Raw genomic sequence first — 14026 nt, 5'->3', positions numbered from 1 at the left:
CAGTCATCCTTGCCATCTGCTGGTACTGGCACATAACCCATCTGGTCAAGCATAGACAAATACATCATCTAGTTGGCTTCTAAACCTCCAACTCTAACTCACATCATGTCCGCCGCTACAGTTCAGTGGGCTTGAGTTTTTTTTATTTATATATGAGTCCTTGTGGCCCTAATCTAGAGGTCGGCAGCTGTTTGTACTGCAACAACGCGCTTCAATCAAATGAACTGATATGTGTTGATGCTCACAACAATATATACAAATAATCTACTCCTAAAAATATAAGAATATTCATTTAAGAAGAGGTTGGGGTAGCTGCAGATGTGCCCAGTTTTCCTCAGTTATGACCACAATTATTCTTTATTAATTATTTCATGGGTGTTAAACCTGGGTTGTCTGGGCGAAGAGTTATTATTGATTTATCTATTCATTGATAGTGTTTGGTCTAAACTTTGAAAGAAGAAAGAAAATGAACCTTTTATGACCTATAAACGTTGTTATAATGATTTATAGTCATGTTTAACCATACTAGCGTATCAAATAATTACGTACATGCATTTAGACGTATTCCCTGCTTACCGTCTGGGGTGGTTATGCAGAGCACTAAACACTAGGGCAGCCGGTCGAGAATTCACTTGTTCAAATTTCCGGGTATCGTGTCGTCACGTCCCCGGATGTTTCCATGTATGGTAATGCTGCTCAGGCAAGCTCCGGCCATGCCCCCACCTTCCTCTCTCAGAAATCTCCCCGCGCGCTGCTGGAAATGTTCCGGAAGGAAGGTAACCAATCACAACGGAGTGGGGTTTGCAGGAGGGGGGGGGAGGGGCGGAGAAGCTCAAGGCAGTGTGTGGAGCCGACTGCTGTGCTCGCTAGGGTGAGAGGAAGAGTGTCCCGAAAATCTACATGGTTTTTTGTGATGTGATTCGTGTCAGGTTGCTCTATAGCAGTTTTTAACAAGAAATTAAGACCAGAAAAGTAGTATAATGGGAGATCTTTAAGCTGTTTTTCCCAGTAAATGAAGTGTCTCACAACTCAGTAGCTCGGCCACAGACATCCTGAAAGTAGATCTGAGATGCTATTGGTGGTATTGCACCACACAATGAAACCAAGGACATCCAAGCGAATATCTGTCAATAATAAGAAAAATAATTTCTGAATTAACGTCAGCCTGAGAACCATTTAGATAGAGAAAAAGACTTACCAAGAAAACCACTTCACATTCCATTTCAAGAAAACACCTGTCTTTGAAGAGCTTTTTGCTAACCATTGACACAGTTTCTTAAAGGCTTTTGAGTTTTTCTAAATACACAAGGGATGATGGCTTGGTTGCAAGCAGGAGGGTATAAATAACATAACACATAAATGCATTTGCTTTCTTCTTGGTCTCTTCCTGTTTGGTGTGGCAGGTGGCTGTTCATATCAAAACTTGTTTTATAGAATTTGGGTCAATACATTTATGGCACAAACTAAATTTGCCTTGCCTTTAAGCACGTAATCAGGCATTATAATGAACAGTTTTAATATTTGTGTTGTCACATTCGTTAAAGTCATTTTTGTGCTGGATCAGTTTTGGAAACATTTGTTTGATACACATTTCAATATGGGAGTGATAAATGGGCCCACAGAGCCCAGCCAACAAGTCGCATCTGCTGATCTGGCACAGGGGGTGAAATGAGAGGTCTGTGCTTTGGCTTCCATGTTTATTTCACTAACACTGTATTCTGTCCAACATCCAGTTTCTCTCAACCCTCTAATTTGTTTTAGTTTTTCCAATGCTTCTCAAACCATGGAATCCCTCTCTCTCTCGCTCTCTCTCTATCTCTCTCTCTCTCTCTCTCTCTCTCTCTCTCTCTCTAAGCTCCCACTTTCCTCTTTTCCTCTTATTCTCTCTCTTTCCGTCATTCTGCAGCGTGACTCGCCTCCCGGCTGTATATCCCTGTGTCCTTCTTGCTTCTATGTCTTTGCCAGACGTCTTTTTACTCATTCCTCGAAGCTCTAAAGGGCTCATTTAGTGCATACCAATGGATGAGTTTTTTTTTTGCGTTTTCACTTGTTTGTGACGGTATTACATATGTTTACTGTGAGGGCTGATTTTACACGGCATATACAAAAAGAAATGTGTTTATCAATATTCAAATTTCACTTTTTGGTTATTTCCTGTAAATAAATTAAATTCCCTGTATTATTGCACCTTTAAGCCCCTGTACATGCTCACAAACATCAAAACAATTCCGTTTTCTAATCAGTCAGTTATTGTACACCAGAGGGTCACCAACTATTTGGCCTTGGTTTTCATTGAACATCGTAATGAACACATCATTATTTGTTTTCTGTGGCCTCTGCAGGCTTTCCTCCCGTTTAGTCCTCAATTAACCCAGTTCAAATAATTGGCAGTAGCCTCCCGTAGAGAAATGAAACAGTATTCCAACTTCAAACAGCAGTAATCACAAAGACGGTATCGGAAGGTGGTCTTGTGTGTGCGCTTGGCCGCTATCTGCCCTTGCCCCTGGTGACACAGGATGTGAGGGAAAGGAGGAGAGGGGAGGAGCACAGGCGCTGTCACTGGGGAGCGCTTATCGCACCCAGCCAGGAGACAAACACACACACACACACAGATTCAGACACTGTTGCATACCTACACTTCCAGTCACGCGCTCACACAAACAAACATTTCCGACAGACGTGAAAGCATTTGTATGCAATGCAACTGGTTCTAAACTTACACACTTGAAAGGGAAGCAAAGCAGAGAAAAAAATAAGTCAAGTAATTGATTGGTTGCTTGACAGAAAATTAATCAGCAGCAGTTTCTTTAATGGATAAACAGTTGTCATTTATCTAGACAAAAAAAATGACACAGCCCCGAATCCGTCATCTCCATTTTGAGGATGTGTGGCTTTCTGCATATTTTTATGTAATTTTAAATTGAAGAGGTCATCTTGTATAGCCGTACGATACTGTTAGCCCCGTTGAGAGGCAGGTAAAGGGATTTTGAGCCAATCGCAGAGAGTCAAGGTTAGCGGGTTAACTTCAGTGATTTATAGTGGAAGATAGCTTGAGGGCAGGTAGACAGGCAGTCAAGTATGGACTCAGGAAGATAGGGCAGACAGGCAGGAACAGCCAGTTACAGATACCTTTGGCTTGAAAAGCAGACAAATAAAAAACATAAAACTAGGCAACACCACCAATCAGTCTGGTCTAGTATGGGTCATGTGTGGCTGATGAGCAAATGAGATGCAGGTGAGAGAGGGTTGATGGGGGAAGGACAGGTAATTGAGTAGCCAATGAGGGAAGTGAGAATAGGTGTGAGTCCAAGGGCCTGTGGTGGATGGCAACCAAGAGTGACAGAGAGGGACACTGTGACAGATGATGAGAATAATCATTTAAAGATTCATGGATGGCTACATGAATCATAAGTTGCAGTCCGCCTAACACCCACTTCTTTTACACGTCGTGCACACACACTCACTCACACACACACACACACACACACACACACACACACACACACACACACACACACACACACACACACACACACACATACTCACACTCACACACACACACATACACACACACACACACACACACACATGCACAGATTACCCCCCTCTACACTACCACTGTGCCTGTCCACCCTTTCTCTTCAGGGTTAAGGCGGAGGGTCTGAGGCCAATCATTCATCCATCAAATACACCTGCCTGCCCTCCATATGCCCCCCACCCCTCACAGCTCCTCCTCTGCATGACTTTACTCTCCTCCTTTCACCATCACCTGTTCAATGAGCTATCCTCTCACCCGTGCCTGGCCTCTCTCCTCAGCTGTCCTCACTCTCTTCACTCCCCCTTTTTCCTATTCTCTCCATCTTCGGTGAGCGATAGCAGCGAGAGGGAGACATGGCAAGGGGGAGAAGATAGGAGTCACTTCATCAACCACAGTCTGATAACTCATCAGCCGCTGTTTAAAGCGCCGCTACTTTGTCTTCATTAGCCGTCGCGCGGGTTTCGCTTCATAAAAAGGCATTGGGAAAAGTTGTTATCAAAAAAAATCCAGCAACACTTTGTCCGTGTCGTTTGTCCGTGTCTCAGGTGCTAATTTTTTCTAGAAGAAAAAAATTGGTCTCTCTCTGCAATTGTGATATCATCCACTTTCTATTGAATAGTATTGAACTTGTGCAGGAAATTATACCTTACCATCCTTCAAATCCCTGCGCAGAAATAAGAGTTTTGGGGTGATAAAATCTTCTTCTTATTTTTTACTCAGGAGATATTAAACGAGCAGTATTAAACAAGGGACGTGAGATAACAATGTTGTACCCAGAATAGATTGATTTTTTTTTTCTTCTGAAATTAAATGATAATGGGGGATGCGTAACCATTTGAAATGAAAGTATTTCCACAATGAATTTATTCTGCAGCTTATCTGATCAAAATGGGTTATGCCTTGATGCTAATGGGGATGGGCACAGTAGGTAAGCGTGGGAAAGGATGGCTCAGAATTGTGATTCTTTTTTTTTTCTTTTTTCACAGATAACTATTGGAACGCTGCATCCTTCACCACCCCGTCCTCCTACCTGCACTTTGCCACCTTTCAGGGCGAGACCAGCGCCGACATATCCTTCTATTTCAAGACCAGCGCACCCTACGGAGTCTTTCTGGAAAACCTAGGCAACACCGACTTCATTCGTTTGGAGCTTAAATGTAAGATGCATCGCAGTGCACACAGGCGTCATTTCTCTGTTTGTCTTTCTTGTTCTCCTCCCTCACTCTGACTATTTATCTACCCTTGTCTGAGATTTAATCTGGCAGGCAGTCTGATAGCGTTTTGTGCAACTTGTCACCACACCACACACACACACACACACACACACACTCAGACTGAATCACATAGACGTACTATAGACTAATGCAGACACACGCACACCACCTATTGCCTCCGTGATTATGCTGCACTACTTCCTGTGATTGCAAGAGAGAGCAATCATTTATTTAAGGTAATTGGTGTGTGCAATAATTATGTCCATTAAAAACCTCTGTTTAACCAAATCACCCATTTCCAGGGTTGAAAAAATACCAAGCACTCTCTTTATCACTCACACACACACAGAGATATACACGGATCCAGTGTCTAACCCTTTTACTCTTTGTTTAAAAAAGAAAAAAAAAAACATTTTTGCAAATAGGTGTTTTTTACATCTCTCAAAATTCCAAACCTAAAACCTTTTCCATCACAACACAAAAATAGACACGTATGCAATGCCGCCAGTGAAATGGATCATTTGTTTAGTATTTCCGTGTTTAGTTTCTACCTGCACATTGTCAAAGCCTGGGATGAAATAAAAGAGGTGGCCACAGAGAAGAGGGGAACACAATGTTTTAATACCAAACAATGGGGCAGCTTTGTACCAAACTATTTTGCATTCTTTATAAGTCCTTTCTGAGACTTATGATTGGCATGTCATGCATCAGGTTCCTGTGATCTTGTTCCAGCGGCACAAATTAACATCCCAGTAGCCTCAATGACGAATGTTAAAATCTCTGGCTTCAATTGAATGGCTGTGTTGGGTTTCCTGGCACTGTATGGCTGTCGATAGATGACTAATTGCATTTTCATTGGAATTCAAAAGAATATGAACATTTGGTGTCAAAGGCTCTCGTTCACCATTTCCAGCCGTTGTGCCCGGCGCGCCATATTGTGTCAAAATGCCAACCACTGAACAGACAAAATCGCCGGATGATTTCCGAGCCAAAGTGCTTTCTAAAGCCATTACACTGAAAGACATTATCTCAGCAGTTTGTTTCATACACTTTTTATTTCCTTTGCCAATTATTTTTTTAAATTAAAACTAGCTTTTGTGTATTACACACCTATACATTCACACAGTTATTCATGCACAAAAACACTATGCTGACACTACACTGTGCTTTCAAGAGCGCTGGGAGTTTGCCAAAAGGGGTTGGTATTTGTCTTCCAAACATGCGCACAAAAATACTCAAAGAAATACAGTAAGTATCTAGTCTGTCACGGCTGCACAGCAGGCCAGAGGAGATAGGGAGTGTGTGTGTGTGTGTGTGTGTGTGTGTGTGTGTGTGTGTGTGTGTGTGTGTGTGTGTGTGTGTGTGTGTGTGTGTGTGTGTGTGTGTGTGTGTGTGTGTGTGTGTGTGTGTGTGTGTGTGTGTGTGTGTGTGTGTGTGTGTGTGTTTATGTGTGTGTTTATGTGTGTGTGTGTGTCCTGAGGCTTTCAAAATGCTCCTTCATCGATTCCCTCTCTCCTCTCCCCTTGCTATCATCTTGCATTTTGCCCCACAGCACACGTTTGACTCACAATCGCAAAACGACTTGCATGCACACACACACACACACACACACACACACACACACGCACACACACACACACACACACACACACACACACACACACACACGCACACACACACACACACTATCTCTGGCCTCTCGTTGGCTGCATCTGCTGCAATCCAGTCAGGGCATGAAATGACTAGCATTAGGCCAGAGTAGCATAGCTGTGCCATTGCAGGAGCTCAAAGCAAGCACATACACACACACTTGCAGATACACACATGCGGCCTTGTACAAAACACACATTACTGTGACCTCAGTAGACTCTGGTGGACCCTTTTCCTCTTTGAATCTTAATATTAAGAAAGGAGCATTGACCCGTTTGAGAAGCAGCATTGAAGACGTTTGCAGAACCATGTGAAGTGGACCGATAACAGGATTGAGGGCGAATACAGAGGTCCCTTAATAGAGAAATGCTTGACTTCTGTGGTGTGGTTTAAAGTATGCATGTGCCATGTTTAAGTCCTTAAGAGGCTGTGAGTTCAGTGACAGTCTTGCCCAAAGGTTATAAACATGTTCAGGAACCCAGCTGAGAAATATTTATTTATTTATTTATTATTCTTTCGGACAATTCCACACAATACACAATTTTCTCTTGCAAATATTCATACATCATACTTTGTGTTGTCCGACTTTTATCAATGAAGACTTTGGCTTATGAAATGATATTATTGCCATTAGTACGTGAAGACCAGGCAGTTTAGTTAACACCTGAAGTGTATGCAGCTCTAGCTTGTTCACATTTTCAGATGTCTTTCTGACTCGTTAATGCAACATCCAAGTTATCTACTAAGGAGGAAGCGACCATCCTCAGCACCAGCTACTTTCTAAAAAAGAACTCGTTAAAGCTAAATATCTCACTATATCTGTTCGATGTACACAATAAGAAATAGTCAAGATTCTTTGTATCCTGTGTAAGGTCTTGCTGATAAGCATAAGAAAAAGTTTTGTTTGCACTGAAGAGCCTTTTTGTCACAAAGAGAGGAGTTGCTTTTAATTAGTTTCTGCATCGACAGCAGAAGGTTTGCTGTTGCCAGCTCTTGAGTTTGGCTCATACTTAAATAGAGTCACTTCTTTGAAAGGGGCCAGGCGTGAGCACAAGGCTAACGAAGCAAATGAGACAAACAGCAAAGAATTAGCAAGTGAAACAGAACAGAGATAAAGAAATAATCCACTACCAGCTGTCTGCAAACATATGAGGAACAGCAAAAGAAAACTTCATATAAGACAAACACACACTCACACACACACACACACACACACATACAGTATGTATTATTTCACACTAAGACACGCACAATACACAATCTCTTTCACTATGTATCATTGTTTGGTTGTGCCGCGCTGACGCAGAATTTAGAGTGTGGCTCTTTCAGCCTTCATTTTAAAAGATTGATATAAACACAAATAGCCAAAATAAAAAAACTATGCTGGATTTTTCTCTTTGCCTACATCCAAGTATATCTCAGACACACATAATTACATTCACAAACACACTGACACTTCTGACATCTATCACAGCACTTTAGCTTTTATTCCTGCCCGTGGACAAAGTAGTAGGACATCCATCTTGCTTTGCACAGCACATAATCAAATACACACACACACTCACACACTCATGCCATTCAGCATTGCTGAAGCATTATTGCTATCGCTTTGTTTCAAATGGGGGTATTCTGATATTTATGTTTGCCTTTCTTTCAGATTTAAAATAACTGATGCCGACCTGCTCTGCGCATACATACATAATTAATTTGGTGTACTAAAGCCTGCCAGAGGGCTTAAATGCTGTGTCTCACCGTGTGTGCATATCTATTTGTCTGCATACTGTTGTGTGTTGTGGGTGGTTGAATGTTTAAGCACTTTTCGGGATTTATGGTATAGGTTAATGCACTCCGCTCACCCACTGAGGCTTTAGCTGGGATAATGTCTGATGTCTTTGCATCTCATCTAAGTGAAAATAATCAAGGAAGAATGTAAAAAAGGAAGGAGTGATGGAGGAGAGGATGGTAGGCAGGGGCAGAGTCACTGGTAAGACGGATAAGGGCTTGGTAAGTGAATTCAAGAAAGCAAATAAAATGAGGAGGTAATAAACAATGAGAAAATAAAAAGCAGGAAGGAAGTTATACACAGGAAAGAGAGGGTGGACTCTGGGGGCGGTGCAGATGGATAAACGAAGAATGAAATTAAAGTACAAGCAAACTTAATAACAAGAAAACAAATTGGAAACAAACAGGGGAGATGTACGAGAGCAATACAAGCACTATACTGCACGTCTATTGTAGAACAGATTCAGAAGAAAAGAATAAGTGGAGTTTAAAAAGATAAAAGCAAAATAAGGAAGAAAAAGGGTCAGGTATATCGATTGGTCGAAGGAGAAGAAGAAATTAATTTCCCCATCGAACACCACATAATATTATCCAATATCCGAGATTAATGAAGACAAAATGAACACATAGAGCGATGATGTGGTTATACTTCACCTATAGGACTGCAGAACACTGGTGCCAATAACTAGCAACCATATGGCACCACCCCAGTATATGTAGCCTTTGTACAGCGGCATAACAGTACTACCAAACATTAAGAACAGAGTCAAATTGTGTTTTAATTTTCCCCATTGTTGCTTCATTCCTATAATGGGTCAAAACAAAAAGATTCCTTTGAAATGTTGTATTGGCAAACATTTGTTTTACATCGCTCGTCTAAACACAATGAATGTTTTTTTAGATGCAACGACAGATTATATTTGTGAATTAAGTTGATACAAAGTTGGAAATAAGGACACACACACACACACCTATACACCTATACACCTACACACACACACACACACACACACACACACACAAACAGTGTATAGATTGATCACTGTTCCCTACAGTGAACTCAACAATGCAATAGCAAAAACATCTGTCACATACAGGTGGTAGGTGGAAACACACACACACACACACACACACACACACACACACACACACGCACACAACATTTGACCTGTTGTGGGCTAAAAAAGGTATAACGGTGCCCCCTATTGGCATGTTGAAATACTAGGATATTCTGAACTACAGAGTAACAATGAACTTAATGGCATTTCATCTTCCTTAAATTCCAATAACATATCCCAAACACCTACACGCACACACATACTAATTGACTGAATTTAAGGTGATGAAAAGTAATCATGCAGAAAAACTAGGCAATCTTGCACTCATTTTCATTTATTCTCCTTCCCTGTTCCAATTTTACACACTCATTTATCTTCAAGTATTTCTCCGTTTCATCTTTCCCTCTTTAGATTTATTCTGTGGTGAACACCAATAATCAAGTAAACGTAAAAGAAAACACATGGAAACTGCTGCATTACCACTTTATGTCATGCAAAACCAAGCGTTCCTTACATCTATTGGCATGTCTCCGGGATTAGTCCTGTGCAAAGTCGTGAGCAGTCGTGTATCGCAAAGCTGAAATCCATACAAGCCCAAATGAATGGCCTTGAAAAGAAATGAGCCATTAGATTAGAAAATTGAACGTGTATTTACCTGCAGAGTGGACTTCATGGCAGAACGAGGAGTTATGGGTTTTAGAAAGTTGTGATGTTTTGTTTCATGTGATAAATTGCTTTTGAAACTACGATTTCAGGTCAGTTGATTTTTTTCTCTCTCTCTCTGTATCTCTGCAGCGCCTACAGTGGTCTCCTTCTCCTTTGACGTTGGAAACGGACCCGTGGAGTTGACGGTGCGTTCGGCCACGCCCCTCAACGACGACCAATGGCATCGCGTCATGGCCGAGCGAAACGTCAAAGAGGCGGTCCTTGAGTTGGATCAGATATATAGGGCATCTCAGCTTGCTCCCTCACAGGGCCACACGCGTCTAGAGCTGTTCAGCCAGCTCTACGTGGGTAAGACACACACACACACACACACACACACACACACACACACACAAACTCAAACAATCCAAACAATGAACAACCTTTATGAGTAAGAATGACTCTTGTACACACACTTGTTTGCAATTTGAACATTTAATATCCGCTTTGTGTAGCAACTCACTCACACAGACAAACACAGGGCTCTTATTTACGGGAAGGAATTGCTTAAGTACACATCATCCTTGTAATTGTAATTGGATCAAATCAAAAAATTAAAACATCCTCGGACGTAGACACTTATTGCGGGGACATCTGTTTGTTTGAGAAGTTATTATATGAAGCTGCCTTGAGTGGTAAATTACTTGGGTTCTCTCTTAAGAGGCTTCAGTCCAGCTTAGCCACAACCATTGCTTATTAAATTCATGTTAATCCAATACACACACACACACACACGTAGCCATTTCACATATTAATATGAGCACACATGAGGAAGACACGCATCCTCGGAAGCTCAGCCGTGTGAGTTTTAATCAAGTTTAAACTGAGCCTCTGTGCTGGCTGTGAGGTTGTGTGACTAAGACTAAACTTCATTTACTCATAGAGGTTATTTATCTGATACATTAATACTTTCAATAAGCATTCAAACTTCTTTGGATTAAGAAAACTATTATCGCACAGAGAGGATATCAACCCTCTGACTTTCCCTCTGCGACACACACACACACACACACACACGCACACACACACACACACACACACACACACACACACACACACACACACACACACACACACATTCTGTATCAGTAATCAGACAGATCAAACCCTTATTATCAAAGCAATTAGGCCTATGTTTTATTAAAGAGCTCTGGTTTGTTCCTTGCGGCTTCATCTTCCCCTCCACCCTGCCTCTGAAGCTCATTGGGAGTTCAAAAGGCACAAAGATCTGTCCAGTTTTTTTCTCCCATATGCTTTCACTTCTCTGTCTCTTTTCTACCTTAAGTGCTGAGCTGTCAACACTCTATAAACCCAACTCTGACTGGGGCTAAAATAGTTTCATGGATTTGGGGATAGAAGGATAGAAGGATAGAAGGGAAAAAGTGCTGAGGCGGATATCGGAGTTCCTACTCTCTTGTGAAAAAGAAAAAAAAGTTCTGCCCAAAGGAGATTGTTCCAAATTCCAATCAGGTGTCTCGATGAGATAGCCTGAACCCTCCCCTGATCCCCGTTTGTAATATCATTTCCCTGTCTCATCATTTTTGCTGATTTGAACGCTAGCTGAAAAACTCTCCCCTTATCGTGTCCCAATTTGCCTCTCGGCATATTTGTACTTTCATTTAGTGGGATGGAAAGGGGAGAGAGAGGCTTTTTGTCACTGTGCGACTCGCGGCTATGAAACGGGGAACGTAATGGCTTCGCCGATTGCATTTGCATTCGTGTGCTCTTTTTCCTTTTCTGTGGTAGATAGTGGAAGATTGAGATATAGTGTTGGAAAAGACATGTATATAACAATAGCCCCAGAGGTGACGGCACCTTCTCATATCTGACCACCAATCCCTGCTTAATCCTCATTGGAGGATTGCTTTGTGAAGTTCCAGCGGCCACTAAAGGGAAGTGGTTTAATATTTGCCTCCGACATCCGGAAAGGTGGATCCTTTTTGTGTTTGTTTGAGAGATTTGGAGAGCCCTGCAAACAACAAGATATTGTCTGAGGTCGCCTGATTCTGCCTTTTAAAAGTCCTAGGGTTGTTGTGGCTTTTTGAAAGTAGCGAGGTGGAAAAATCCGGTGCAATCCAGAAACGTAAGAAGAATGGAGAAAGTGCTTCAAATGATCTGTTTGTCTGATGTCCCATAAACACACCGCACAACAAGGAGCTTTCATTTTTCATATCTGTCTCTGTATCATCTCCTTCTCTCTTTCTCGATCAATATGCTCCTCATCAAGCATTTGATTGCTTTAGTGTGTTTACTGCACAGTGGCTCATTTGCTGTAATGGCCCTGTGAGTAAATGTTATACCATCAGCCTGCTGTCATTTACCTCACACTGTTAACTTCTAAGCTCTTCAATTCACTTCATACATGGCACATAACTCACTTAAATCTTGCCATATTTTATACATTTTAACGCCACCATATGCTATTTTGATTTCCTTCTTGATGAATGCTTGCTCTCTTCTTTTTTATGATTTTGCATGTGTTTTGCTCATTTCTCTCATGTTTGGAATGGTTTTTGTCCTTCTTTTGTTTTTTGTTTTTTCCCTTTTTCCTTGCCTCTGTCTTCATGGATTGACATCTTTGATCGTGGCCACTCACTGCATGTGTGCACTGTCACAGGGAAACCAGCCTCGCTCACCTGCAAAGACAGTAGGTAACCTTTAATGAGTACAATCACATGTCTGTGTGCCGTTGATGCGGACATAACAACAAGTTCAGTTTTCTTAGGACACACAAACCAGGGTACCCGCGGATCCTTGAAAAGTGTTAAAAGTCATTGAATGTCTTAACAAGTCTTGAATTGTTGCCTTTTGATTCGAGCGGGGGCAGAATGAATGAGTGGGTCTTTTTTAGTTTTCTTTCTATTTTTTTATTTGTTTTGTTAAATTTGTATTTTTTATTTTACATTTATTTTCTATCCTTCAACGATAATGCTGCAAGTCCAACACATACGCTATGTGTTATATATAGAAGAGTAGTTTGTCTATTTCTGTTGGTATTCATTTGTCCTTTTGGAGGTCTTAAAAAGGTCTTAAAACTCTGTGTACTTAAATGTGTACTTTAAAAATTTGCTGAAACCCTGACACAAACACACATAAATATTAAAAATAATTCAAATAAAGAATAAAAAAAAACATACCTCCATGTCAAACGGAGTATGTCATTTTGCATCTGATTTGGTTGCAGCTCCACACCAGTGACGGTGATTAAAGTTTAGCCAGGATTCATTTTCTGAAATGTACCCATGGTCTTGAGCTGCTACCTCTTGTAGATTTATGCTACACATTAACATGCAGTTCTAAGGAATTACTGTAGACTCAGCGTTCTTGCAATACACAAGCACATTTTAAAATGCAGGGATCCATCAGAGGGCGAGCCCATTATGGACCTTTAAGAGAGATAGTTAGAAAAGAAAATATTGCTGTAAACCAATATATATTGAGCACTGGGCTGGGGAAATGGGATTTATATAATAATATCCCTCCCCCTCCCCCCCCTGGGTATGCTGAGCGGCTTTTGAAATGCCATTTAGACCATATGAATCAAAAATACTCATCTGAAAACCAATACAAATGGCATCCTAAAGTAATAAACATGGAGTGGGTAAACACGGGGATCTCTGCGGTGTTGAGCAGCAAACTAGACAAACAGAAGATAGGACATCCTACCATTGTATCAAGCCACTTACAGAATGATACTGGAAGAAAAGCAGTGCAGCCTGCTAGTGCTAGTGGGGCATTTATCAGCTTGGGTGGATCAGGCCTAAGGAAAAGTTGACATACTATGCATGCATACTGTCTTTCAGTTCCCTTAACTGCATGCAATATTAAGGTATTCACAGCATGTTTATTTATTAGTTCATCATTATTAAGTTATATAGAATCAACTCCAATGCACACACATACACACACACACACACAAACGGTGAAGGTCAAAGGGTATGTTTTTTTTATTATATCTCTTTTAATTAGTGATATGGCTGCTGCAAATTGTGTGTTTTTATGTGTGTGCGTGTGTACTGTTCATATCCTAATGAATATACAGTGCTTCCTCATTAGCACGTTATTAGAGTTTAACATAC

General features: G+C 41.2%; 1 protein-coding gene across 1 annotated transcript in view; it reads left to right on the top strand.

The window, feature by feature from the left end:
- Window positions 1-14026, top strand: part of cntnap2a (contactin associated protein 2a) — a gene marked incomplete at its 5' end in the record, with an annotated part of 288241 nt that overhangs the window by 240066 nt on the left and 34149 nt on the right. Inside the window, 3 exons of the mRNA XM_080050610.1 lie at window positions 4525-4695; window positions 10038-10256; window positions 12565-12594. Of these exons, the coding sequence (XP_079906736.1) occupies window positions 4525-4695; window positions 10038-10256; window positions 12565-12594 (420 nt within the window). The remainder of the gene's footprint in view (window positions 1-4524; window positions 4696-10037; window positions 10257-12564; window positions 12595-14026) is intronic.

The sequence above is a fragment of the Ammodytes marinus genome (genome assembly GCF_949987685.1).
Source record: "Ammodytes marinus genome assembly, chromosome: 21".
NCBI classification, from domain to species: Eukaryota; Metazoa; Chordata; class Actinopteri; order Uranoscopiformes; family Ammodytidae; genus Ammodytes; species Ammodytes marinus.
Note: the sequence above shows the minus strand (reverse complement) of the source record. Positions and strands in the feature narration are given on the sequence as shown.